This window comes from Carcharhinus amblyrhynchos, unplaced genomic scaffold (assembly GCF_965287045.1).
Source record: "Carcharhinus amblyrhynchos unplaced genomic scaffold, sCarAmb.v2.hapA scaffold_753, whole genome shotgun sequence".
Classification (NCBI taxonomy): domain Eukaryota; kingdom Metazoa; phylum Chordata; class Chondrichthyes; order Carcharhiniformes; family Carcharhinidae; genus Carcharhinus; species Carcharhinus amblyrhynchos.
The window spans coordinates 27,526-54,850 of NW_027650493.1; the positions used below are offsets into that span (position 1 = coordinate 27,526).

General features: G+C 53.4%; 1 protein-coding gene across 1 annotated transcript; it reads left to right on the plus strand.

Annotated features, from left to right (window-relative positions):
* The first annotated feature begins 204 nt into the window (after positions 1–204).
* LOC145340062 (cornifelin homolog) lies at positions 205–26,704 on the plus strand. The gene is made up of 4 exons (XM_080184480.1): positions 205–311; positions 10,727–10,857; positions 19,366–19,547; positions 26,138–26,704. Exons 2-4 carry the CDS (start codon positions 10,734–10,736, stop codon positions 26,354–26,356), a joined length of 525 nt encoding a protein of 174 aa, XP_080040606.1. The 5' UTR covers positions 205–311; positions 10,727–10,733; the 3' UTR covers positions 26,357–26,704.
* Positions 26,705–27,325: the final 621 nt, after the last annotated feature.

Below are 27,325 nucleotides of genomic sequence, written 5' to 3' on the forward strand. Positions count from 1 at the left end.
TCTTACGCAGACACATACACCCCCCCAAAATTCTGCCCAACGAGAGGGGAGAGGTCCGTCAGGAGGTCGACTGAGGGTGTGTTTCAGACGGGCAAGGGTTAAGGTAGTAATTGGCAAGGTGGTGCTGAAATTGAAACCACCCTCACCTCTCTCTCTCTCTCTCTCTCTCTCTCTGTGTGTCTCGCCGGTTTATAAAAGGAGTTTCCCGGCACCTTCCGCCTCTCACTCTTGTTTGCGCACCTGGGGCTAGAGGGAGCCGGGACGTCGAGCTCAGAGGAACCCTAAGCCGGCGAGGACTGGCACCGGACGAGGTACTGAGGCCAAACCGGGGCAGGGGGGGCGGGGGTGGGTGGGGAGAGGGTGTTTGTAGGGGGGGGGATGCACAGCATGATCCCATTAAGGTGGGGGGGGGCACGGCGAGCTGCGTTGGGGGGAGGAAGTCTCGTGTCTGTACAGCGTTGGGGTTGCGGAGTATCCCGCTCGGAATCACAGTACCGGGGTTGGGGCGATGGAATCCCGGGTCGGTTTTTACGCGGAGTCACAGAACCGAGAAGCGGGAGGAGGCCGTTCGGCCCATCGAGCCCACTCCGCCATTCGTTACGATCACAGCTGATCGTCGAATTCAATGTTCTGATTCCGCCTGCCCCTCCTCCTCCGCTCCCCCCCCCCACTCCGCTCCCCCCCCCCCACTCCGCTCCCCCCCCCCACTCCGCTCCCCCCCCACTCCGCTCCCCCCCCCCACTCCGCTCCCCCCCCCACTCCGCTCCCCCCCCCCCCACTCCGCTCTCCCCCCCGCCCCCCTCCACTCCCCCCGCCACTCCACTTCCCCCCCCACTCCGCCTCCCCCCCATCTCCCGCGATACCTTCAGCCCCAAGACCAATATCTAATTCCTTCTCGAAATGGCACCATGTTTTAGCCTCGCCCACCCAGTGCGCAAGCCAACTCCTTTCCGGCTCCCGTTCTGACCAAGACCGCAAGGAACTACAAAAGGGTCAAGAATGTAGCCCAATCCATCACTCAAACCACCCTCCCATCCACTGACTCTGTCCACACTTCCCGCTGCCTCGGGGAAAAGCAGCCAGCATAATTAAGGACCCCACACACCCCGGACATTCTCTCTTCCACCTTCTTCCATCGGGGAAAAGATACAAAAGTCTGAGGTCACGTACCGACCGACTCAAGAACAGCTTCTTCCCTGCTGCTGTCAGACTTGTGAATGGACCTACCTCGCATTAAGCTGATCTTTCTCTACACCCTCGCTGTGACTGTAAAACGACACTCTACTTTCCTTCTCTATGAACGGTATGCTTTGTCTGTATAGGGCACAAGAAACAATACTTTTCACTGTGTCCCAATACATGTGACAATAATAAATCAAATCCTTCTTTCTCTGGGAGTGAATTCCACCACTCTCTGGGTGAAGCAATCTCCTCGCCTCCGTCCTAAAAGGTTTACCCCTTATCCTCAAACTATGACCCCGTAGTAATGGACCCCCCCCCCCCCCCACCCACCATCAGGAACATTCTTTCTGAATCTACCCTGTCTAACCCTATTAGAATTTTATAAGTTTCTATCAGATCCCCTCTCACTCGTCTAAACTCCAGTGAATATAAATCCTAACCGACTCAGTCTCTCCTGGTATGACAGACCTGCCGTCCCAGGAATCAGCCTGGTAAACCTTCGCTGTGCTCCCTCTATAGCAAGGATATCCTTCCTCGGATAAGGGGAACAAAACTGCTCACAATACTCCAGGTGTAACCTCACCAACACCCTGTACGATTGCAGCAAAGCATCCCTATCCCTGTACTCAAATCCTCTCACTATCCAACATATCTTCTTTGGATAAGGGTACCAACCCTATACACAATATTGAATCTACCCTGTCTAACCCTGTTTGAGTTTTATAAGTTTCTATACGATCCCTCTCTCGCTCTTTTGAACTCCAGCGAATATAATCCCAACCGATTAGAGTGGGATTAGACTGGGTGGGATATTAAAGGGTGCGGGGAGTGAGGGGGAGAGTGGGATTAGACTGGGTGGGATATTAAAGGGTGCGGGGAGTGAGGGGGGGAGTGGGATTAGACTGGGTGGATATTAAAGGGTGCGGGGAGTGAGGGGGGGAGTGGGATTAGACTGGGTGGGATATTAAAGGGTGCGGGGAGTGAGGGGGGAGAGTGGGATTAGACTGGGTGGGATATTAAAGGGTGCGGGGAGTGAGGGGGGGAGTGGGATTAGACTGGGTGGGATATTAAAGGGTGCGGGGAGTGAGGGGGGGAGTGGGATTAGACTGGGTGGGATATTAAAGGGTGCGGGGAGTGAGGGGGAGAGTGGGATTAGACTGGGTGGGATATTAAAGGGTGCGGGGAGTGAGGGGGGAGAGTGGGATTAGACTGGGTGGGATATTAAAGGGTGTGGGGAGTGAGGGGGGAGAGTGGGATTAGACTGGGTGGGATATTAAAGGGTGTGGGGAGTGAGGGGGGAGAGTGGGATTAGACTGGGTGGGATACTAAAGGGTGTGGGGAGTGAGGGGGAGAGTGGGATTAGACTGGGTGGGATATAAAGGGTGCAGGGAGTGAGGAGGAGAGTGGGATTAGACTGGGTGGGATATTAAAGGGTGCAGGGAGTGAGGAGGAGAGTGGGATTAGACTGGGTGGGATATTAAAGGGTGCGGGGAGTGAGGGGGAGAGATGGATTAGACTGGGTGGGATATTAAAGAGTGAGGGGTAGAGTAGGATTAGACTGGGTGGGATATTAAAGGGTACAGGAGTGAGGGGGGAGAGTGGGATTAGACTGGGTGGGATATTAAAGGTGCGGGGAGTGAGGGGGAGAGTGGGATAAGACTGGGTGGGATATTAAAGGGTACAGGGAGTGAGGGGGGAGAGTGGGATTAGACTGGGTGGGATAATAAAGAGTGAGGGGGAGAGTGGATTAGACTGGGTGGGATATTAAAGGGTACAGGGAGTGAGGGGGGAGAGTGGGATTAGACTGGGTGGGATATTAAAGGGTGCGGGGAGTGAGGGGGGAGAGTGGGATTAGACTGGGTGGGATATTAAAGGGTACAGGGAGTGAGGGGGGAGAGTGGGATTAGACTGGGTGGGATATTAAAGAGTGAGGGGAGAGTGGGATTAGACTGGGTGGGATATTAAAGGGTGCGGGTAGTGATGGGGGAGAGTGGGATTAGACTGGGTGGGATATTAAAGGGTGCGGGGAGTGAGGGAGAGAGTGGGATTAGACTGGGTGGGATATTAAAGGGTGTGGGGAGTGAGGGGGAGAGTGGGATTAGACTGGGTGGCATATTAAAGGGTGCGGGGAGTGAGGGGGGAGAGTGGGATTAGACTGGGTGGGATATTAAAGGGTGTGGGGAGTGACGGGGAGAGTGGGATTAGACTGGGTGGGATATTAAAGGGTGCGGGTAGTGATGGGGGAGAGTGGGATTAGACTGGGTGGGATATTAAAGGGTGCGGGGAGTGAGGGGGAGAGTGGGATTAGACTGGGTGGGATATTAAAGGGTGTGGGGAGTGACGGGGAGAGTGGGATTAGACTTGGTGGGATATTAAAGGGTGCGGGGAGTGAGGGGGAGAGTGGGATTAGACTGGGTGGGATATTAAAGGGTGTGGGGAGTGACGGGGAGAGTGGGATTAGACTGGGTGGGATATTAAAGGGTGCGGGGAGTGAGGGGGAGAGTGGGATTAGACTGGGTGGGATATTAAAGGGTGCGGGGAGTGAGGGGAGAGTGGGATTAGACTGCGTGGGATATTAAAGGGTGCGGGGAGTGAGGGGGAGAGTGGGATTAGACTGGGTGGGATATTAAAGGGTGCGGGGAGCGAGGGGGAGAGTGGGATTAGACTGGGTGGGGTATTAAAGGGTGTGGGGAGTGAGGGGGAGAGTGGGATTAGACTGGGTGGGATATTAAAGGTACGGGGAGTGAGGGGGAGAGTGGGATTAGACTGGGTGGGATATTAAAGGGTGCGGGGAGTGAGGGGGGAGAGTGGGATTAGACTGGGTAGGATATTAAAGGGTGTGGGGAGTGAGGGGGAGAATGGGATTAGACTGGGTGGGATATTAAAGGGTGTGGGGAGTGAGGGGGGAGAGTGGGATTAGACTGGGTGGGATATTAAACGGTGAGGGGGGAGAGTGGGATTAGACTGGGTGGGATATTAAAGGGTGCGGGGAGTGAGGGGGAGAGTGGGATTAGACTGGGTGGGATATTAAAGGGTGCGGGGAGTGAGGGGGAGAGTGGGATTAGACTGGGTGGGATATTAAAGGGTGCGGGGAGTGAGGGGGAGAGTGGGATTAGACCGGTTGGGATATTAAAGCGTGCGGGGAGTGAGGGGGAGAGTGGGATTAGACTGGGTGGGATATTAAAGGGTGCGGGGAGAGAGGGGGAGAGTGGGATTAGACTGGGTGGGATATTAAAGGGTGTGGGGAGTGAGGGGGAGAGTGGGATTAGACTGGGTGGGATATTAAAGGGTGCGGGGAGTGAGGGGGAGAGTGGGATTAGACTGGGTGGGATATTAAAGGGTGCGGGGAGTGAGGGGGAGAGTGGGATTAGACTGGGTGGGATATTTGGCGGAGTGGGGGGGGTGGCGATAGGTGAGAGGGGATTCGAGTGACAAGGAGGGGGATTGTGAGATGCGAGGCATCGTGTGGAGGCGAGAGAGTGGCGGGGGGGTGATGTGGGCATGAGATTGGATTCGAGCAGTGGGCGGGGTGGGGTGGTGGCGTGGGTTAGCGGACATCTGGAAGGTTCTGTAGAGGGTGGAGACCCCCTTCCCCTCCCCCGAGCCTCATTACGGGATTTTCCCAGTCGCATCCACCCCAAGACCGGGAATTCGGGCCCCAGGTCCACGGATCTCTGAGGGGTCCGGCTAGATTTCCCACCCTGCCTGTGACGAATCCTGTAGGAATCGGAAGATTGGTCTCCCCCAGCTCCCACCTGGTGCAATGTGAGGGTCAGGCCCAGAGGTCATGAGGGCAGTTCTGAGGCTGGGAAGGGTGGGGTGGTGGGGGGAGCAGGGGAGAGGGCACAGTCCGATCCCGGTTGACGATTGCCGTTTAAGGACCGGCTTGGGCGGTGGGAGGGAGCGGGGGGGGTGGTCGCCGAACTCTCCCGCCGTTCCCGGTCCCGCGTCGTGGAGGAACCGTGCGGGAGGGCGTTTCAGGGATTTTCCTTCCTCTTCTCGCCCGCTCCCGTTCCTTCCAACACGGGAATTTGGAGCGGGAATGGGCCATTCGGCCCCTCCATCCCGCTTTGCCGTTATTGACGTCATCGCGGCTAACCTGATCCCGAATCCGCCTCCCTGCCCGCTCCCCCTCTATCCCGATTCTCATCCCACTTTCTTGCCTCCGATTGAAAAAGAAGGACAAAACCCAAGGAATGAAAAAAAATAAAGTTCGGAGCGTATCCTGAAACCTCCCTCGCTCCCGGGCAGCTCTGTCGGGAATCCGGGCCTAACGAGGCTCTGGGTCTTACTAGGCCTCAAGCCCGAGCCGAGCGCAAACCTGCCAGTGGGATCAAGCTAGGCCAGGTGCCAGAGGGTGGGGCAGGGTGGCGTTTGCTTTGGTGGTGCGCAGAGATCGTCACCCGTGGTTACGAGGCCTTGGAGGAGATCGTCATGAGGCTTGGCAAGGTGCCCTCTGTCCGCCCAATAGGAGCCGAGCCCTTAGCGTCGAGGACTTAATTCTTATTGGTGGGGGAGACACGTCCTCCTGGTGTCCCCCCCACTCCCCTGCCCTGGCCAAGAATTCCCTCGCCCCCACACTCCACCTCAGCCAATGCTGCTCGGTCAACTGGGCGGCCATTTTGATGAGTGCGAGCGTCACAAAATGGCCACCACGTTGGCCTCTACGGCTGGAGCCCAGGCAAGAGAGTGCCCGAGAGAGAGAGAGAGAAAATTCTGGAAGCGGAGAATGTCTGAGGTTGGGGGAGGGGGGGTAGGGGCGTGGGGAGGTGGTTGGATGGTGTAGAGGTTAGTCGGAGAGAAAGCAGGATGGAGGTGAGACAGGGACGGGAGGATACGTGTTAATGTAGAGGGTGGGAAGAGTGGGGTGGGGGGCACGCGGAGGCTCGTGCAGAGCAGGGGATACCAGCGGGAGGGCCAAATGGCCTGTTTCGTGCGGTGAAAATCGGGTAGAATTCAGTCAAGCGCTTGGGGATAAAGAAGGCCCTGGTTTGGAATGGTGGCCTCCCTGCGTTGTCACTGAGGGTTTGGTCCACCGCGTGATGAAACTTGTCACGGGTGGGTTAATATTTACACTCCTCTTGTTTGACATTTCGCGATTAATCACCAGTTCACCCTTTTGAGCAGCGGCTTGTTCTCGAGTTCAGGGCCTAATCCTAAACCAACTCCCATGGAATGCAGTCAGACAAAAACCTGTCTCTTCCGTGTAGGAATTCTGAGCCAGTTACTGCACTACAATCCACCCAGTCTAATCCCCCTCACTCCCCTCACTCCCCGCACCCTTTAATATCCCACCCAGTCTAATCCCACTCCCCCCCTCACTGCCTTTAATATCCACCCAGTCTAATCCCACCTCTCCCCCTCACTCCCCGCACCCTTTAATATCCCACCCAGTCTAATCCCACTCTCCCCCTCACTCCCCGCACCCTTTATATCCCACCCAGTCTAATCCCACTCTCCCCCTCACTCCCCGCACCCTTTAATATCCCACCCAGTCTAATCCCACTCTCCCCCTCACTCCCCGCACCCTTTAATATCCCACCCAGTCTAATCCCACTCTCCCCCTCACTCCCCGCACCCTTTAATATCCCACCCAGTCTAATCCCACTCTCCCCCTCACTCCCCACACCCTATAATATCCCACCCAGTCTAATCCCACTCTCCCCCCTCGCTCCCCGCACCCTTTAATATCCCACCCAGTCTCATCCCACTCTCCCCCTCACTCCCCGCACCCTTTAATATCCCACCCAGTCTAATCCCACTCTCCCCCCCTCACCCTTTAATACCCCACCCAGTCTAATCCCACTCTCCCCCTCACTCCCCGCACCCTTTAATATCCCACCCAGTCTAATCCCACTCTCCCCCCTCACTCCCCGCACCCTTTAATATCCCACCCAGTCTAATCCCACTCTCCCCCCTCACTCCCCGCACCCTTTAATATCCCACCCAGTCTAATCCCACTCTCCTCCCTCACTCCCGCACCCTCTAATATCCCACCCAGTCTAATCCCACTCTCCCCCTCACTCCCCACACCCTTTAATATCCCACCCAGTCTATCCCACTCTCCCCCTCACTCCCCGCACCCTTTAATATCCCACCCAGTCTAATCCCACTCTCCCCCCTCACTCCCCGCACCCTTTAATATCCCACCCAGTCTAATCCCACTCTCCCCCCTCACTCCCCGCACCCTTTAATATCCCTCCCAGTCTAATCCCACTCTCCCCCTCACTCCCCGCACCCTTTAATATCCCACCCAGTCTAATCCCACTCTCCCCACATGGGTGTGCAGGTTAGGTGGATTGGCCATGCTAAATTGTCCCTTAGTGTCCAAAGATGTGCAGGTAGGTGGATTGGCCATGCTAAATTGTCCCTTAGTGTCCAAAGATGTGTAGGTTAGGTGGATTGGCCATGTTGAATTGCCCCTTAGTGTCCAAAGATGTGTAGGGTTAGGTGGATTGGCCATGCTAAATTGCCCCTTAGTGTCCAAAGATGTGCAGGTTAGGTGGATTGGCCATGCTAAATTGCCCCTTAGTGTCCAAAGATGTGTAGGTTCAGTGGATTGGCCATGTTGAATTGCATCTCAGCGTTAGGGAGGTTGAGCGGGTTAAATAGATGGGGTTATGGGGATGGGGTTTGTGTGGTCGGTGTTAGACTCAATGTGCTGAATATGATCTAATGAAATTAACCTGTTTGGAGCCAGTCAGACTGGTGGGAGGGTGGGGAGAGTCGGGGCGGGGTAGTCATTGAAATGTTGGCACATGCCAGTCCTCTGTCCCCGTGACGGTGGAGGCAGGGCCTTCATTGCGTACAGACCAAGGGGTGGTGGTACTTGGAGACTCCCTTGTTGGGGATGGTACTGAGTGAGACCCGTGTGTGGATGTGAGTCTTACTTCCTGATTGGCAGCCTGGAATTTGTCCAAGGCCTTGCCTCACACGAGGCCCTGGATGGAGCGGGCGTGGCATCGCACTTCTGCCAAATTCCCTGAATGCCTCCACTCGGAGATCCTGCTTCCCTTAGTTAGCCCGTCGAACCTGTTCCCGGATGGATTTGCATCTGATGGACTTCGACGAGATCCAGAATGGTGGAAGGTAGATGACAGAAGGAGACCATTCGGCCCTGACCAGCCCGCTCCGCCGTTCATCACGATCGTGGCTGTCTGTCCAACTCTCAGATCATAGAATCCCTGCAATGCAGAAGGAGGCCATTCAGTCCATTGAGTCTGCAATGACCACACAGGCCCTTTCTCTGTAACCCCATGCATTTACCCTAGCTAGTCCTCCTGACACTAAGGGGTAATTTAGCATGGCCAATCCACCTAACCTACACATCTTTGGACTACTAAGGGGCAATTTAGCATGGCCAATCCACCTAACCTACACATCTTTGGACACTAAGGGGCAATTTAGCATGGCCAATCCACCTAACCTACACATCTTTGGATACTAAGGAGCAATTTAGCATGGCCAATCCACCTAACCTACACATCTTTGGACACTAAGGAGCAATTTAGCATGGCCAAATCCACCTAACCTACACATCTTTGGACACTAAGGGTACAATTTAGCATGGCCAATCCACCTAACCTACACATCTTTGGACACTAAGGAGCAATTTAGCATGGCCAATCCACCTAACCTACACATCTTTGGACACTAAGCGGCAATTTAGCCTGGCCAATTCACCTAACCAAACATCTTTCGGACTGTGGGAGGAAACAGGAGGAAACCCACACAGACACGGGGAGAACATGCAAACTGCTCACAGACAGTGACCTGAGCCAGGAATCGAACCTGAGCCCTAGCGCTGTGAGGCAGCTGTGCTAACCCACTGTGTCACCGTGCCGCCCATATACCTCAGTAGCCTCATTCTGCTTTTCCCCATAACCTTTGATCCCATTCGCCCCAAGTGTGACATCCAGCATGAGTAAATTGCCCCTTAGTGTCCAAAGATGTGCAGGGAATGGGAGGGAGAATGTGGGACTCACTCCCATGGGGGATGGGGGAGAATGTGGACTCACTCCCATGGGGAGTGGGGGAGAATGTGGGACTCGCTCCCATGGGGGGTGGGGGAGAATGTGGGACTCACTCCCATGGGGAGTGGGGGAGAATGTGGGACTCACTCCCATGGGGAGTGGGGGAGAATGTGGGACTCGCTCCCATGGGGGGTGGGGGAGAATGGGGACTCACTCCCACGGGGGGTGGGGGAGAATGTGGGACTCGCTCCCACGGGGGGAGAATGTGGGACTCACTCCCATGGGGAGTGGGGGAGAATGTGGGACTCACTCCCACGGGGAGTGGGGAGAATGTGGGACTCGCTCCCACGGGGGAGTGGGGAGAATGTGGGACTCGCTCCCACAGGGGATGGGGAGAATGTGGGACTCGCTCCCACGGGGAGTGGGGAGAATGTGGGACTCGCTCCCACGGGGGGGAGAATGTGGGACTCGCTCCCACGGGGAGTGGGGAGAATAGTGGGACTCGCTCCCACGGGGGGGGAGAATGTGGGACTCGCTCCCACGGGAGTGGGGAGAATGTGGGACTCGCTCCCACGGGGAGTGGGGAGAATGTGGGACTCGCTCCCACGGGGAGTGGGGAGAATGTGGGACTCGCTCCCATGGGGAGCGGGAGAATGTGGGACTCGCTCCCACGGGGAGTGGGGAGAATGTGGGACTCGCACTCCCATGGGGAAGTGGGGAGAATGTGGGACTCGCTCCCACGGGGAGTGGGGGAGAATGTGGGACTCGCTCCCACGGGGGGAGTGGGGGAGAATGTGGGACTCGCTCCCACGGGGAATGGGGGAGAATGTGGGACTCGCTCCCACGGGAGTGGGGGAGAATGTGGGACTCGCTCCCACGGGGGAGTGGGGGAGAATGTGGGACTCGCTCCCACGGGGAGTGGGGGAGAATGTGGGACTCGCTCACGGGGGGACTGGGGGGGAGAATGTGGACTCGCTCCCACGGGGAGTGGGGGGAGAATGTGGGACTCGCTCCCACGGGGGGAGTGGGGAGAATGTGAGATTGGGAGGAGGTTGGTGCGAGGGACAGAAGCAGCAGCAGCAGATGGGCCAAATGGCCTGACGGTGTACTGTCAACACGTGGTCAATTTGACAACGACCTTTGTGAAGGGTTCCTCCCCTAACGGGGGAGGGGCATTGAGGGACGGCACAGTGGGTTAGCGCTGCTGCCTCACAGCGCCAGGGAGCCGGGTTCGATTCCCGGCTCGGGTCCACTGTCTGTGTGGAGTCTGCACATTCTCCCCGTGTCTGCGTGGGTTTCCCTCCGGGTGCTCCGGTTTCCTCCCACAGCCCGAAAGACGTGCTGGTTAGGGTGCATTGGCTAAATTCTCCCTCACTATTACCCCAACAGGCGCCGAGTGTGGGGGATTTTCACAGTAACTCCATTGCAGTGTTAATGTAAGCCTTACTTGTGGCTAATAAAGAAATTTAAACAAATTGATGATGGGGTGAGGTTGTTTGGGTACGGGATATGGAAATACTCTGTGTAAAGTGGCTGATGTCTCTCTCTCTCTCTCTCTCTCTCTGTGTTAGGTCAGCCATGGCTGCTCCTGTTGTCGTCATGGCCCAGCCTCAGCAAACTGCAACCACCACAACCATCATCAGCACCCAGCCCAAAGGCTGGAACAGCGGCCTCTTCGAGTGCTGCCAAGACTGTGGAATCTGTACGTATTGACTCTCCCTTCCCCACCACCCCTGGGCACCATTAGGGGGCGCTGACTGAGTCCTCCTACAGTCCTGTCTCTCACACACACACACACTCTCTCTCACACACACACACACTCACATACACACACTCGCACGCACACACACACACCCACACACATTTACAGACACTCTTTCACTCTGTCCCCCATCAAACACTCCCAGGATAGGTACAGCACGGGGTTAGATACAGAGTAAAGCTCCCTCTACACTGTCCCCCATCAAACACTCCCAGGACAGGTACAGCAATGGGTTACATACAGAGTAAAGCTCCCTCTACACTGTCCCCCATCAAACACTCCCAGGACAGGTACAGCATGGGGTTAGATACAGAGTAAAGCTCCCTCTACACTGTCCCCCCCATCAAACACTCCCAGGACTGGTACAGCACGGGGTTAGATACAGAGTAAAGCTCCCTCTACACTGTCTCCATCAAACACTCCCAGGACAGGTACAGCATGGGGTTAGATACAGAGTAAAGCTCCCTCTACACTGTCCCCCCATCAAACAGTCCCAGGACAGGTACAGCACGGGGTTAGATACAGAGTAAAGCTCCCTCTACACTGTCCCCCCATCAAACAGTCCCAGGACAGGTACAGCACGGGGTTAGATACAGAGTAAAGCTCCCTCTACACTGTCCCCTCCATCAAACAGTCCCAGGACAGGTACAGCACGGGGTTAGATACAGAGTAAAGCTCCCTCTACACTGTCCCCCCATCAAACACTCCCAGGACAGGTACATCACGGGGTTCGATACAGAGTAAAGCTCCCTCTACACTGTCCCCCCATCAAACACTCCCAGGACAGGTACAGCACAGGGTTAGATACAGAGTAAAGCTCCCTCTACACTGTCCCCCCATCAAACACTCCCAGGACAGGTACAGCACGGGGTTAGATACAGAGTAAAGCTCCCTCTACACTGTCCCCCCATCAAACACTCCCAGGACAGGTACAGCACGGGGTTAGATACAGAGTAAAGCTCCCCCTACACTGTCGCTACCTAATAAGGGAAGATTGAATGATGTTGTTCTGAATAATAAGATGTTTTGTGATGGAAAATAAAGGAGATCTGATAGTGGCAGCAGGTGGTTTAATTTCGGGAGAAGTTAGATTCAGAGTGATTGACAAAACAAGTGCTGTAAGTTGTTATGATGTGGTTTGCCCAGGGTTCAGGAAGTTAATCGAGTTAAAAGTAGAACAAAGAACCCTATGATGCAGAAAGAGGCCCTTCGGCCCATCGAGTCTGCACCGAACACAATCCCACCCAGGCCCTACACCCCCCCACCCCATATCCCTACATATTATACCCTCTAATCCCTCTAACCTACACATCCCTGGACACTAAGGGGCAATTTCTTAGTGCAGCCCAATGCATCCTAACCCGCACATCTTTGGACTGTGGGAGCAAACCGGAGCACCCGAAGGAAACCCACACAGACACGAGGAGAATGTGCAAACTCCGCACAGACAGTGACCCGAGGCCGGGAATCGAACCCAGGACCCTGGAGCTGTGAAGCAGCAGTGCTAACCCACTGTGCCACCATGCCGCCCACTGTGAAAGAGGACTTGGGGAAATGCTACAAGGGGCTAAGGTTTCGGGAAATTGGAACGTGATTTCAGTTGCGCCGAATAGGATAGTAATTTCAAAAGAGTTAGCGTAGCCCTGATGGACCAAATGGCCTTCAGCCACATTTTGGGAGCACTGCTGCCTCACAGCGCCAGGGACCTGGGTTCGATTCCCGGACTGGGTCACTGTCTGTGTGGAGACTGCACATTCTCCCCATGTCTCTGTGGGTTTCCTCCGGGTGCTCTGGTTTCCTCCCACAGTCTGAAAGATGTGCTGGTTAGCGTGCATTGACCATGCTAAATTCTCCCAAACAGGCGCCGGAGTGTGGCGACTAGGGGACTTTCACAGTAACTTCATTGCAGTGTTTACGTAAGCCGACTTGTGACACTATTAAATAAAACTAACTAGGTTGTCCAGGGATCACCGGGGAGAAGGATTTGATTTATTATTGTCACAAGTATTGGGACACAGTGAAAAGTATTGTTTCTTGTGCGCTATACAGACAAAGCATACCATTCGTAGAGAAGGAAAGGAGAGGGTGCAGAATGTAGTGTTACAGTCATAGTGAGGGTGTAGAGAAAGATCAACTTAATGCGAGGTAGGTCCATTCAAAAGCCTGACACCAGCAGGGAAGAAGCTGTTCTTGAGTCGGTCGGTACGTGACCTCAGACTTTTGTATCTTTTTCCCGACGGAAGAAGGTGGAAGAGAGAATGTCCGGGGTGTGTGGGGTCCTTGATTATGCTGGCTGCTTTTCCCCGAGGCAGCAGGAAGTGTAGACAGAGTCAATGGATGGGTGGCTGGTTTGTGTGATGGATTGGGCTACATTTACGACACTTTATATTTCCTTGCGGTCTTGGGCAGAGCAGGAGCCCATACCAAGCTGTGATACAACCAGAAAAAATGCTTTCTATGGTGCATCTGTAAAAGTTGGTGAGAGTTGTAGTGGACATGCCAAATTTCCCTAGTCTTCTGAGAAAGTAGAGGCGTTGGTGGGCCCTACGAAAGGGCAATTTAGCATTCGTGTCCAAAGATGTGCAGGTTAGGTGGATTGGCCATGCTAAATTGTCCCTTAGTGTCCAAAGATGTGCAGGTTAGGTGGATTGGCCATGCTAAATTGTCCCTTAGTGTCCAAAGATGTGTAGGTTAGATGGATTGGCCATGCTAAATTGCCCCTTAGTGTCCAAAGATGTGCAGGTTTGGTGGATTGGCCATGCTAAATTGTCCCTTAGTGTCCAAAGATGTGCAGGTTTGGTGGATTGGCCATGCTAATTTGCCCCTTAGTGTCCAAAGATACACAGGTTAGGTGGATTGGCCACGCTAAATTGCCCCTTGGTGTCAGGGAATTAGCAGAGTAAATATGAGTAGGCTAAGGGGATAGGGCCTGGATGGGATTGTGGTCAGTGCAGACTCAATGGGCCGAATGGCCTCCTCCTGCAATGTTGGCATTCTCTGATTCTACAAATTCAGTTTGCGTCAGACTGTGTAATCACAGGGTAGGCATTCTTCTCCAGATTAACACAGGCAGAAGGAAGTAGGCACAGCAGGAATGTGCCCGAGGGGGAACTAAGTCGAACAATAAACCTTTCACTGGCTTGAAAACATCGCTGAGTTTAAAAATATCACACAAATAGATCACAAACACACACCCATGTGCAGGTGTGTGGTAGCTCGAACACCCCACAGGGAGGGCGAGGGTTACGGAGATGGCAGAGTGATACGGCACGAAGGAAAATCTAACCGACTCATTGTTCCTGTCACTGTTCACTGACGCGGTTCCCGATACCTCACCCAGCGTCCACCCAATCCCACCCCTCCCACACCCCCCACCTCGAGCTCGCTCGCTCGCCCAGTGGGTTAGCGCTGCTGCCTCCCAGCGCCAGGGACCCGGGTTCGATTCCCGGCTCGGGGTCACTGTCTGCGCGGAGTCTGCACGTTCTCCCCCGTGTCTGCGTGGGTTTCCTCCGGGTGCTCCGGTTTCCTCCCACAGCCCGAAAGACGTGTAGGTTAGGTGTTGATTGGCCGTGCTAAATTGCCCCTTAGTGCCCAAACCAGCGAGCTGTCAAATAGGCAGAGAGTGGGGGTTAATGGGTGCTATTCGGATTGGCGGTCGGTGACTAGTGGAGTGCCCCAGGGGTCGGTGCTGGGGCCTCAGCTATTTACCATTTATATAGATGATCTGGAGGAGGGAACCGAGTGCAGGGTGTCGAAATTTGATGATGACACCAAGATTGGTGGAACGGCAAATTGTGCGGAGGGTGTGGAGAGTCTGCAGAAGGATCTAGATAGGCTGGGCGAATGGGCCAGGAAATGGCAAATGGAATTTAATGTTGGCAAGTGCGAGGTTGTCCATTTTGGTAGGAATAATGGTAGGAAGGACTATTACTTACATGGTGAAAAACTGCAGCAGGCGACGCTGCAGAGGGACCTGGGCGTCCTTGTGCATGAGTCGCAAAAACCCAGCCTGCAGGTGCAGCGGGTGGTCAGGAAGGCGAATGGGATGCTGGCCTTCATCGCGAGGGGGATTGAATATAAAAGTAGGGAGGTCTTGCTGCGGCTGTATAGGGCATTGGTGAGGCCGCAGCTGGAGTGCTGTGTGCAGTTTTGGTCGCCGCACTTACGCAAGGATATTCTGGCCTTGGAGGGAGTGCAGAGAAGGTTTAAGAACATAAGAACATAAGAAATAGGAGCAGGAGTAGGCCAACTAGCCCCTCGAGCCTGCCCCGCCATTCAATAAGATCATGGCTGATCTGTTGTGGCTCAGTTCCACATTCCCGCCCTCTCCCCATAACCCTTAATCCCCTCTCTTATCAAAAACCCATCAACCCGCGTCTTAAAAATATTTAGCGAGGCAGCCTCCACCACTTCAACGGGCAGAGAATTCCAGAGATTCACCACCCTTTGAGTGAAGAAGTTCCTCCTCAACTCCGTTCTAAACCGCACCCCCCTTTATCTTGAGGCTGTGCCCCCTAGTCCTACTATCCTTTGAGCGGGAAGAGTTTCTCCACCTCTATCCTATCCATCCCATTCATCATCTTATACGTCTCAATGAGACCTCCCCTCATTCTTCTAAACTCTAACGAGTACAAGCCTAGTCTATTCAGCCTCTCCTCATAGCTCAACCCCTCCTCATAGCTCAACCCCCTCAACTCCGGTATCAGCCTAGTAAACCTCCTCTGCACTCCCTCCAAGGCCAAAATATCCTTGCATAAGTACGGCGCCCAAAACTGCACACAGTACTCCAGCTGCGGCCTCACCAATGCCCTATACAGCTGCAGCAAGACCTCCCTACTTTTATATTCAATCCCCCTCGCTATGAAGGCCAGCATCCCATTCGCCTTCCTGACCACCTGCTGCACCTGCAAGCTGGGTTTTTGCGACTCATGCACAAGGACCCCGAGGTCCCTCTGCACCGTCGCCTGCTGCAGTTTTTCTCCACGTAAGTAATAATCCTTCCTACCATTATTCCTACCAAAGTGGACAACCTCACACTTGCCAACATTAAATTCCATTTGCCATTTCCTGGCCCATTCACCCAGCCTATCTAGATCCTCTGTAGACTCTCCACACCCTCTGCACAATTTGCCTTTCCACCAATTTTGGTGTCATCAGCAAATTTCGACACCCTACACTCGGTTCCCTCCTCCAGATCATCTATATAAATGGTAAATAGCTGAGGCCCCAGCACCGACCCCTGGGGCACTCCACTAGTCACCAACCGCCAATCCGAATAGCACCCATTAACCCCCACTCTCTGCCTCCTATTTGACACCCAATCCTCTATCCACGCTAACACCCTACCCCCAACTCCATGCCCCCTGCAATAACCTCTTGTGAGGTACCTTGTCAAACGCCTTCTGAAAATCAAGAAAGACCACATCCACCGGCTCTCCTCTATCCACCGCCCTAGACACATCCTCATAAAGCTCCCGTAAATTTGTCAGACACGACTTCCCTTTGACGAAACCGTGCTGCGTCTGCTCTATCAAGCAGTTCCCCTCAAGATGCCTCGCTATTTCCTCCTTGATGACGGATTCTAACATTTTACCTACAACAGACATTAAACTAACCGGCCTATAATTCCCCGCCTTTTGCCTGGCACCCTTCTTAAACAACGGCGTAACATTAGCTGTTTTCCAATCTTCCGGCACTTCCCCGGAATCCAGCGACGTCTGGAAAATAACCATGCTTAATTTACTAGGCTGATTCCGGAGTTGAGGGGGTTGAACTATGAGGAGAGGCTGAATAAACTAGGCTTGTACTTGTTAGAGTTTAGAAGAATGAGGAGAGATCTCATTGAGACATATAAGATGTTGAATGGGATGGATAGGATAGAGGTGGAGAGACTCTTCCCGCTCAGAAAGGACAGTAGGACTAGGGGGCACAGCCTCAAGATAAAGGGGGGGTGGTTTAGAACAGAGTTGAGGAAAAACTTCTTCACTCAAAGGGTGGTGAATCTCTGGAATTCTCTGCCCGTTGAAGTGGTGGAGGCTGCCTCGCTAAATATTTTTAAGACGTGGGTTGATGGGTTTTTGATAAGAGAGGGGATTAAGGGTTATGGGGAGAGGGCGGGAATGTGGGACTGAGCCACGACAGATCAGCCATGATCTTATTGAATGGCGGGGCAGGCTCGAAGGGCTAGGTGGCCTACTCCTGCTCCTATTTCTTATGTTCTTATATTGTTATGTTACATTCAAACATGTGCAGGTTAAGTGTGCAGATTAGGGGGATTGGCCATGCTAAAATACCTGTTAGGGTCCAAAGATGTGCAGGTTAGGTGGATTGGCCATGCTAAGTTGCCCCTTAGTGTTCAAAGATGTACAGGTTAGGTGGATTGGCCATGCTAAATTGCCCCTTAGTGTCAGGGGGATTAGCAAGGTAAATACGTGAGGTGACGGGGATAGGGATTGTGGTGGGCGCAGCCTCGATGGGCTGAATGGCCTCCTTCTGTGCTATAAGGATTCTATGGTGTCTAACAAGGTTGTAGATTACGAGTGGTCTCACTGAATGGCTCGAGGGGCTGAATGGCCTCCTGGGTATTGTGCTATTGGGTGCGGCCGAAACAAATTTCCAAGTATCTGGGAACTCGTAGGTTTAAGGTGAGATTTGGCCGTGGTTTCCTGTTACGCAAAGGTCCAATTGGGCATTGAGCCAGCACCCAACATGGAGTTTTGCTTCTTCTCCGTGTGGGAGGCACTCACAGGAATGAGAACAGAGGAACTCGCAGCAGGAGTAGGCCATTTGGCCTGTCCGCCATTGAGTAAGCTCGCGGCGTGGCCTGGCCGAGCCCTCAACTCCACCCGTCCCGCCTCCCCAGGTAACTCTCGACTCCAACCGAGGGCACAAAACTTGTCCAACTCCAAGGCCCAGCTTCCTCTGCCCCCACGACTTGTACCCCAACCCCATCCTGGACGGGTGACCCCATAACCGTGGCCCGTGAACGTAAGTGAGAACTTCAGGGGTGAATCCTCCAACACTCCCCACTGGTGGGATCTCCCAGTCCTGCCGAGAGCAACCATCCTCTCCCCAAACCCCTGCCCTCGTGCCCACCCCACAACAAATGAGAGTGTGCGGCACGCATACCCCTGTCGATTTTGGCAGTTGGGGGGGGGGCGGGGGGGACTGGAAGATCATTGACTCGAAGAATCATTACGGGGCAGGAGGAGGCCATTCAGCCCATCGAGCCTGCACCCAATCTCCAACAAAGAATTTTACCCAGGCCCTCTCCCACACATGTACCCCATTAATCTCTCTAACTCGCACGTCTTTGGACACTAAGGGGCAATTTAGCACGGCCAATCCACCTGACCTGCACATCTTTGAACTGTGGGAGGAAACTGGAGCACCCGGAGGAAACACACGCAGACACGGCGGGGGAGCGCGCAGAGTCCGCACAGACAGTGACCCAAGCCGGGAATCGAACCCGGGTCCCCGGCTCTGTGAAGCAGCAGTGCTAACCACCGCCACTGTGCCGCTAAATTTGCACGTGGCTTTTGGTTGGAAGCTGCTTCTTTCCACGTTGCCTCGGTTCTCATGCTGACTGTTTGTCTGACTGAAGGTGTCACACAGTTAGACTCATAGAGTCATGGTCTTTTTCCTGATGGAAGAGAGAATGTCTGGGGTGCGTGGGGTCCTTGATTGTGCTGGCAATGGATGGGAGGCTGGTTTGTGTGACGGATTGGGCTACATTCACGACCCTTTTGTAGTTCCTTGCGGTCTTGGGCAGAGCAGGAGCCCATACCAAGCTGTGATACAACCAGAAAGAATGCTTTCTATGGGGCATCTGTAAAAGTTGGTGAGAGTCGGAGCAGACATGCCAAATTTCCTTAGTCTTCTCAGAAAGTAGAGGCGTTGGTGGGGCTTTCTTAACTATAGTGTCGGCATGGGCGGAGGGGGGGTGGGGCGGGGGGCGGGGGGGTGGGGGGCTGGGTTGGGGGGGGTGGGTGGGGGGGGTTGGGGGGTGCGCGGGCGGGGGGGTGGGGGAAACCGGGACAGGTGATCTGGACACCTAAAAACGTGAAGCTTTGACCCGCAGGTGTACCCCTCGATCTCTCTGTTGAAGATTTTGAGCGTGAATACATGTACCTGTGAAGGCACGGTGGCGCAGGGGGTTAGCACCGCCACCTCACGGCAGCCAGCTTCAATCCCCGGCTCACTGCCTGTGCGGAGTCTGCGCGTTCTCCCCGTGTCTGCGTGGGTTTCCCTCCGGCTGCCTCCAAAGAGGATGGGCCGGGGCTAAATCGACCCGGGGTTGGGGGGGGGGGTGGGGCGGGTGGATTATGCGCGGGGTGTTATGGGTGGGATTGTGGCCGGGGCAGTCTGGATGGGCTGAACGGCCTCCTTCCGCGTTCTCCGCAGTGAGTTCTGACCTTTTTCTTTCTCCCCCCCTTTCCCTGCTGGTAGGCTGCTGTGCTTTTTGGTGCATGCCCTGCTTTATGTGCAAGACAGCAGACGAGTTTGGAGAGTGCCTCTGCCTTCCGATGCTGGAGCACTGCTGTAACGGCTGTGGCTACCTCAGCCTGACAGTCATCCCCGCCATCTCCCTCTCCATGCGATCCGCCATGCGCGAGCGGCACGGAATTCCGGTGAGTGAATTTAACCAACGTTTGGGCGTTAACTGCTTCCTGTGGGAATGGATTCCACAGGCTCTCCGGGTGAAGGAATGTCTCCTCTCCTCCGTCCTGAATGGTCTACCCCTGAATCCTCAGACTGTGACCCCTGGACTCCACCCCCCACCATCAGGAGTCCCTGCATCTACCCTGTCTAGTCCTGTTAGAATCTCTATGAGATTCCCCCCCACTCCCCGAACTCCAGGGAAAACAATCCTAACCGAGTCAGTCTCTCCTCGTACATCAGTCCCCGGGATCAGCCTGGTAAACCTTGGCTACACTCCCTCCAGAGCGAGAACATCCTTCCTCAGAAAAGGAAACCAAAACTGCTCACAATACTCTCGGTGTGGCCTCACTGAGGCCCCTGTATCATTGCAGCAACACATCCCTGCTGCTACATAAAAACATCGAGCGGTACGGGCCCTCAATGTTGTGCCGAACTATGTCCAAACCCAAGATCGAGCTATCCCACTCCCTATCGTTCTCCATGTGTCTATCCAAGAACCCCCTTGAAAGTTCCTAAAGTATCCGACTCCACTATCACAGCAGGCAGTCCATTCCACACCCCAACCACTCTCTGGGTGAAGAATCTACATCCCTCCTGTATCTCCCACCATGAACCTTACAGTCATGCCCCCCCGAGTAATAGCTCCATCCACCCATCTCTACACGTCCACTCTATCTATCCCCCCCCTCGTCATCTTACAAACCTCTATTAAGTTGAAACCTCTCGCAATCAAGGGCCGTTTGCCTTCTTTACCCGCCTGCTGCACCTGCACGCTCACCCTCAGCGACTGGTGCTCAAGGACGCCCAGATCCCTCTGCACGCTCCCAATCTCCAGCGATTCAGGTAGCAATCTGCCTTCTTGTTTTTTTTGCTTCCAAGTCTAGGTGACCCTTCAAAGAGACCTAGGTTAACCCTAAAAAGTGTGAGATGGTGCACTTTGGAAGGAGTAAGAAACATAGAACATGGAAAAGCTACAGCTTAAAACAGGCCCTTCGGCCCACAAGTTGTGCCGATCATATCCCCTACCTACTAGTCTTACCTATAACCCTCTATCTTACTAAGTCCCATGCACTTATCCAAAAATCTCTTAAAGGACCCTATTGAATCCACCTCCACCACCACCGCCAATTCCACTCACTCACCACCCTCTGAGTGAAAAACGTACCCCTGACATCTCCTCTGTACCTGCTCCCCAGCACCTTAAACCTGTGTCCTCTCGTAGTGACCATTTCAGCCCTGGGAAAAAGCCTCTGAGAATCCAGTCGATCAATATCTCTCAACATCTTATATACCTCTATCAGGTCACCCCCTCATCCTCCATCTCTCGAGGGAGAAAAGACTGAGCTTACTCAACCTATCCTCAGGGGGCATGCCTCCCAATCCAGGCAACATCCTTGTAAATCTCCTCTGCACCCTTTCAATAGCTTCCACATCCTTCCTGTAGTGAGGCGACCAGAACTGCGCACAGTACTCCAAGTGGACTCTGACAAGGGTCTTATAAAGTGGCAACATTACCTCCCGACTCCTAAACTCAATCCCTTGATTGATGCAAAGCTGCTTTGAGCATCCTATGAACCTGGACCCCAAGATCCTTCCACACTGCCAAGAGTGTTACCCTTAATATTACGTTCTGTCACCCTACTTGACCTGCCAAAATGAATCACCACGCACTTATCTGTGTTGAACTCCATATGCCATTCCTCCGCCCAGTCTCGCTGCAACTTCTGACAACCCTCCAGACCATCCACAACACTTCCAACCTTTGTGTCATCGGCAAACTTACCAATCCATCCCTCCACTTCCTCATCCAGGTCATTTATGAAAATGACAAACAGCAAGGGTCCCAGAACAGATCCCTGGGGCACTCCACTGGTGACCGACCTCCATGCAGAAAAAGAGCCACCTACAACGGCGGCGCGGTAGCACAGTGGGTTAGCACTGCTGCTTCACAGCTCCAGGGTCCTGGGTTCGATTCCCGGCTCGGGTCACTGTCCGTGTGGAGTTTGCACATTCTCCTCGTGTCTGCGTGGGTTTCCTCCGGGGACTCCGGTTCCCTCCCACAGTCCAAAGATGTGCGGGTTAGGTTGATTGACCATTCTAAAATTGCCCCTTCGTGTATAGGGATGTGTAGGTTAGAGGGATTAGCGAGTGGGATATGGGGTTAGGGCCTGGGTGGGATTGTGTTCGGTGCAGACCCGATGGGCCGAAGGGCCTCTTTCTGCACTGTAGGGTTCTATGATTCAAACCACCCTCTGCCTTCTGCAGTTCTGAATCCACAAAGCAACGTCCCCTTGGATCCCATGCCCCCTCACTTTCTCACTAAAGCCTTGCATGGGGCACCTTATCAAACGCCTCGCTGAAGTCCATATAAACCACATCCACCGCTCTTCCTTCATCTATGTGTTTGGGCACACCCTCAAAAAAATTCAGTCAGGCTCGTAATTTGAGAAGGAAGGAAAGTTCCAAAGAACAAAGGGACCTTGGTGTGTTTGCCTCCAGATCTCTAAAGGCGGAAGAGGCAGGTTAATAATAGTGTAGTGAAAAAGGCACACTCGCCTTTATCAATCGAGGTACAGATTACAGAAGCAGAGAGGTCACGATGGAGTTGTGTAGAAGTTTGGTGAGGCTGGTGTGCAGTTCTGGTCACCACGTTATAGGAAGGACGTGAACCCACTGGAGGGGGTGCAGAGGAGATCCACCAGGATGCTACCTGGGATGGAATGTATGGAGACAGGTTGGGTAGACTTGGGTTGTTTTCTGTGGAGCAGAGAAGGCTGAGGGGGCGACCTAATCGAGGTGCTCAAGATTATGAGGGGCACGGACAGAAGGGGCAACTGTTCCCCTTAGTTGAACGGTCAGTTACGAGGGGACACAAGTTAAAAATGAGGCGTTGGGAAGTTTAGGGGGGGATTTGAGGAGAATTTTTTTTTTACCCAGAGGGTGGTGAGGGTCTGGAATGCGCTGCCCTGGGAGGGTGATGGAGGCCTCACATCCTTTAAAAAGTGCCTGGATGGGTACTTGGCACGTCACAACATCCAGGGCCAAGTGCTGGCAAGTGGGATTAGGTGGACAGGTCAAGGTCTTTCAACCATCGGTGCAGGCTCGATGGGCCAAAGGGCCTGTTCCGCACTGTAATATTTTCTGTGATGTACTTCTGAGGTTGTGTAAGGGTCTGATCGAACCCTATTTGGAATATTGTGAGCAGTTTTGGTATCTAAGGAAGGATGTGCTGGCCTTGGAAAGAGGTCCATGAGGAAGATCCCTGGAATGAAGAGCTTGTCGTTTGAGGGACGGTTGAGGACTTTGGATCTATACTTGATGGAGTTAGGAAGGATGGGGGGGGGGGTGCGGAATCTCATTTAAACTTGCAGGATATGGAAAGACTTGGATAAAGTGGACGTGGGGAAGGTGGTTCCATTAGTGGGAGAGACTGGGATCCGAGGGCACAGCCTCAGAGTGAAAGGATGACCCTTAGAAACAGAGAGGTGGGGGAATTTCTTCAGCCAGAGGGTGGTGAATCCGTGGAATTCTTTGCCGCAGAGAAGGCCGGGTCATTGTGCCTTTAAGGCAGAGATAGATCGGCTCCTGATTGGTGAGTGGATCAAGGGTCATGGGGTAAAGGCTGGACAACGGGGTTGAGAAACTTGTCAGCCATGGCATAGCAGACTCGATGGGCCAAATGGCCAAATTCTGCTCCTACATCGAAATGGGTGAAGTATGAACCTGTAAGCTCATTCATTTCTTTATTTGCAGTGTTACAGATTGAAGGGTCCCCTGGGAATCTTTCTATCGGCTTGGATTGTATCTGTTCAGCAAGTTCTGAATGATCCCTTTCGCTGTATCTCTGTCATATTCCCTTTACTGTGTCCAGCAGTTCACTTTCACTATCATATTTGTGTCATATTTGCTCAATAATAATTATTTAAGTTTAAAACACTAGTCTTGACCCACTCTTCCCTCCCTCAAACTGAATATTCAATTCAATCATATGATTGCTATTACCGAGAGGCTCCTTCGCTCTCTGCTTTCCCATTATTTTTTCCTTATTCATTCGTGGGACATGGGCATCGCTGGCTGGGCCAGCATTTATTGCCCATCCCGAGTTGTCCGGGGGCAGTCGAGACTCAACCACGTTGCTGTGCCTCCGGAGTCAAGTGTGGATGGGCTGAAGGGCCTCCTTCTACACTGCAGGGATTGTACAGACCAGACCGGGTAAGGACGACAGATTTCCTTCCCTAAAGGACACTAGTGAAACAGATGGGTTTTCCCGACAATGGTTTCATGGTCACCAGTAGATTCTTAATTCCAGATTTTTATTGAATTCAAATTTCACCATCTGCCATGGTGGGATTCGAACCCGGGTCCTCAGGGCTTTACCCTGGGTCTCTGGATTACTAGTCCAGTGACAATACCACAAGGCTACTTCCCCTACCCCTTCCCATCCATTATCTTTTCCTTTATACTGTGTCCTATCATGTGGGACCTTGTTACAGGGATCTGTACACCCTTCACATGAGTGATTTTAATTTGATTTATTATTGTCACATGTATTGGGATACAGTGAAAAGTACTGTTTCTTGCGCACTGTACAGACAAAGCATACCGTTCATAGAGTACATAGGGGAGAAGGATTTGATTTGATTTATTATTGTCACGTGTGTTGGGATACAGTGAAAAGTATTGTTTCTTGCGCGCTGTACAGACAAAGCATATCGTTCATAGAGTACATGGGGAGAAGGATTTGATTTGATTTATTATTGTCACATGTATTGGGATACAGTGAAAAGTATTGTTTCTTGCGCACTATACAGACAAAGCATACTGTTCATAGAGTACATAGGGGAGAAGGAAAGGAGAGGGTGCAGAATGTAGTGTTACAGTCATAGCTAGGGTGTAGAGAAAGATCAACTTAATGTGAGGTAGGTCCATTCAAAAGTCTGACAGCAGCAGGGAAGAAGCTGTTCTTGAGTCGGTCGGTACTGGACCTCAGACTTTTGTATCTATTTCCCGACGGAAGAAGGTGGAAGAGAGAATGTCCGGGGTGTGTGGGGTCCTTGATTACGCTGGCTGCTTTTCCCAAGGCAGTGGGAAGTGTCGACAGAGTCAATGGATGGGAGGCTGGTTTGTGTGATGGATTGGGCTACATTCATGACCTTTTGTAGCTCCTCGCGGTCTTGGGCAGAGCAGGAGCCCATACCAAGCTGTGATACAACCAGAAAGAATGCTTTCTATGGGGCATCTGTAAAAGTTGGTGAGAGTCGCAGAGCAGACATGCCAAATTTCCTTCGTCTTCTGAGAAAGTCGAGGCGTTGGTGGGGCTTTCTTAACTCAGCTTGGGGGGAACCAGGACAAGATGTTGTTGATCTGGACACCTAAAAACGTTAAACTCTCGGTCCTTCCTCTTTGGTCCGTGTTGATGTAGACGGGGGCATGTTCCCCTCCACACTTCCTGAAGTCGATGGCTAACTTTTTTGTTTTGTTGATATTGGCTTCTTCCTTTTTGTCTTTTCATACGTCTACGCAAACCACTTCCCCAACCAGGCTTCCTGAACCGGCCCACATCCCTTCCTCATGAACCACAGCCATCAGCGATGAACAGAACCTTGTCCTTCTGAGAAGCCCGGTGCCCTTCAATATTCAGATCTAAATCTGGGCCCTTCTCGTAGTCCTGTCCCAGCTGTCTCCCATTTAACCCTTTTGAGGAAAAAGAAACATTCACCGAACCCGGGGAGGGGGGAGGGGGAGGGGTGGGGGTGGGGGGCTGCAAATGAAAACGGCACCCGCTGAAAATCGCTAAAGGAAACTTTGAAAAAGTTAAACTGAAATGGGATTAACAGGGCCAAGAAAGAACCCAAACCCCAGCGGTTCCCACCAAGCATGGAGGTACTTGGACAGGCGTCCCAACACCACGGACACCTGGTGGTGAACGTATCTCTGGTGAGAATTCATAGAATCCCAACAGTGCAGAAGGAGGCAATTCGGCCCATCGAGTCTGCACCGACAACAATCCCACCCAGGCCCTAACTCCGCACATTTATCCTGCTAATCCCTCTGACACTAAGGGGCAATTTAGCATGGCCAATCCATCTAACCTGCACATCTTTCGAACGTGGGAGAAAACTGGAGCACCTGGAGGAAACCCAAGCAGACACAAGGAGAACGTGCAGACTCTGCCCAGATTGCCCCTTGTTGTCCAAAGATGTGCAGGTTAGGTGGATTGGCCATGCTAAATTGCCCCTTAGTGTGCAAAGATGTAGGGTAGATAGATTGGGGAGGTTAGGGAGAGAGGTGAGACACTCTATCAGTGTAAGTCATGTCGATGGAGACTTGGTGGGCTGAATGTTTCGATGACCAGCGTGCCTTGCGGGGTGGGCCTCGAGCTCGCAACGATGGCGACGCTAACCCCACTGCGCTGCGGGGGGGAGGGGGGGGGGGGGGCGGGGGGCGGGGGGGGGGTGGACGTATCGAGCGGGCGGGAGGGCGTTTGATGACTGCTAGTGATTGATCTAATCACCCCCTTGTGTCTTGTCTTGTCTTCTCCCCCACCCCCAACCCCCAGGGCTCCATCTTTAACGATTGCTGCATCATGTACTGGTGCAACGCCTGTGGCTGGTGTCAGATGGCGCGCGAGCTGAAGGCACGCAAGAACACCGTGACGGTGGTAAACGCCAGCACCACCGTGCTGCCCCACCCCACCTACGTAGCGGCGCCCACCTACCCCCCACAACAGGCCTACGCCCCCCCTCCAACCCAGATGGCTCCCTACCCTCCGAAATGAAGCGGGCGCAGGAACGCTGCGATGGAGTCTCAGGAACGCTGGAGATGACCTGCGCGTACGTTAATAATCAAAGCTAAACCTCAGGACCTGCCAACGATGACCTGACTGCTATCTCTCGGGCCCCTCGCAACCCCTGTCCTCTTCCCTCCAAGTGCTTGGTCAATCGCTTCTGTTGCCTGGTGTCTCTCAGTCCCCCCTCTCTCTCAGGGAGATATCTGTACACTGACTGGTGTCTCTCAGTCCCCTCTCACTCTCTCCCTGGGAGATATCTGTACACTGACTGGTGTCTCTCAGTCCCCTCTCTCTCTCAGGGAGATATCTGTACACAGACTGGTGTCTCTCAGTCCCCCCTCTCTCTCTCTCTCTCTCAGGGAGATATCTGTACACAGACTGGTGTCTCTCAGTCCCCCATCTCTCTCAGGGAGATATCTGTACACTGACTGGTGTCTCTCAGTCCCCTCTCTCTCTCTCTCTCTCTCAGGGAGATATCTGTACACAGACTGGTGTCTCTCAGGGAGATATCTGTACACAGACTGGTGTCTCTCAGTCCCCCCTCTCTCTCTCTCTCTCAGGGAGATATCTGTACACTGGTGTCTCTCAGTCCCCCCTCTCTCTCAGGGAGATATCTGTACACTGACTGGTGTCTCTCAGTCCCCCCCTCTCTCTCTCTCAGGGAGATATCTGTACACTGACTGGTGTCTCTCAGTCCCCTCTCTCTCAGGGAGATATCTGTACACTGACTGGTGTCTCTCAGTACCCCCCCTCTCTCTCTCAGGGAGATATCTATACACTGACTGGTGTCTCTCAGTCCTCTCTCTCTCTCTCTCTCAGGGAGATATCTGTACACTGACTGGTGTCTCTCAGTCCCCTCTCTCTCTCTCTCTCTCTCAGGGAGATATCTGTACACTGACTGGTGTCTCTCAGTCCTCTCTCTCTCTCTCTCAGGGAGATATCTGTACACTGACTGGT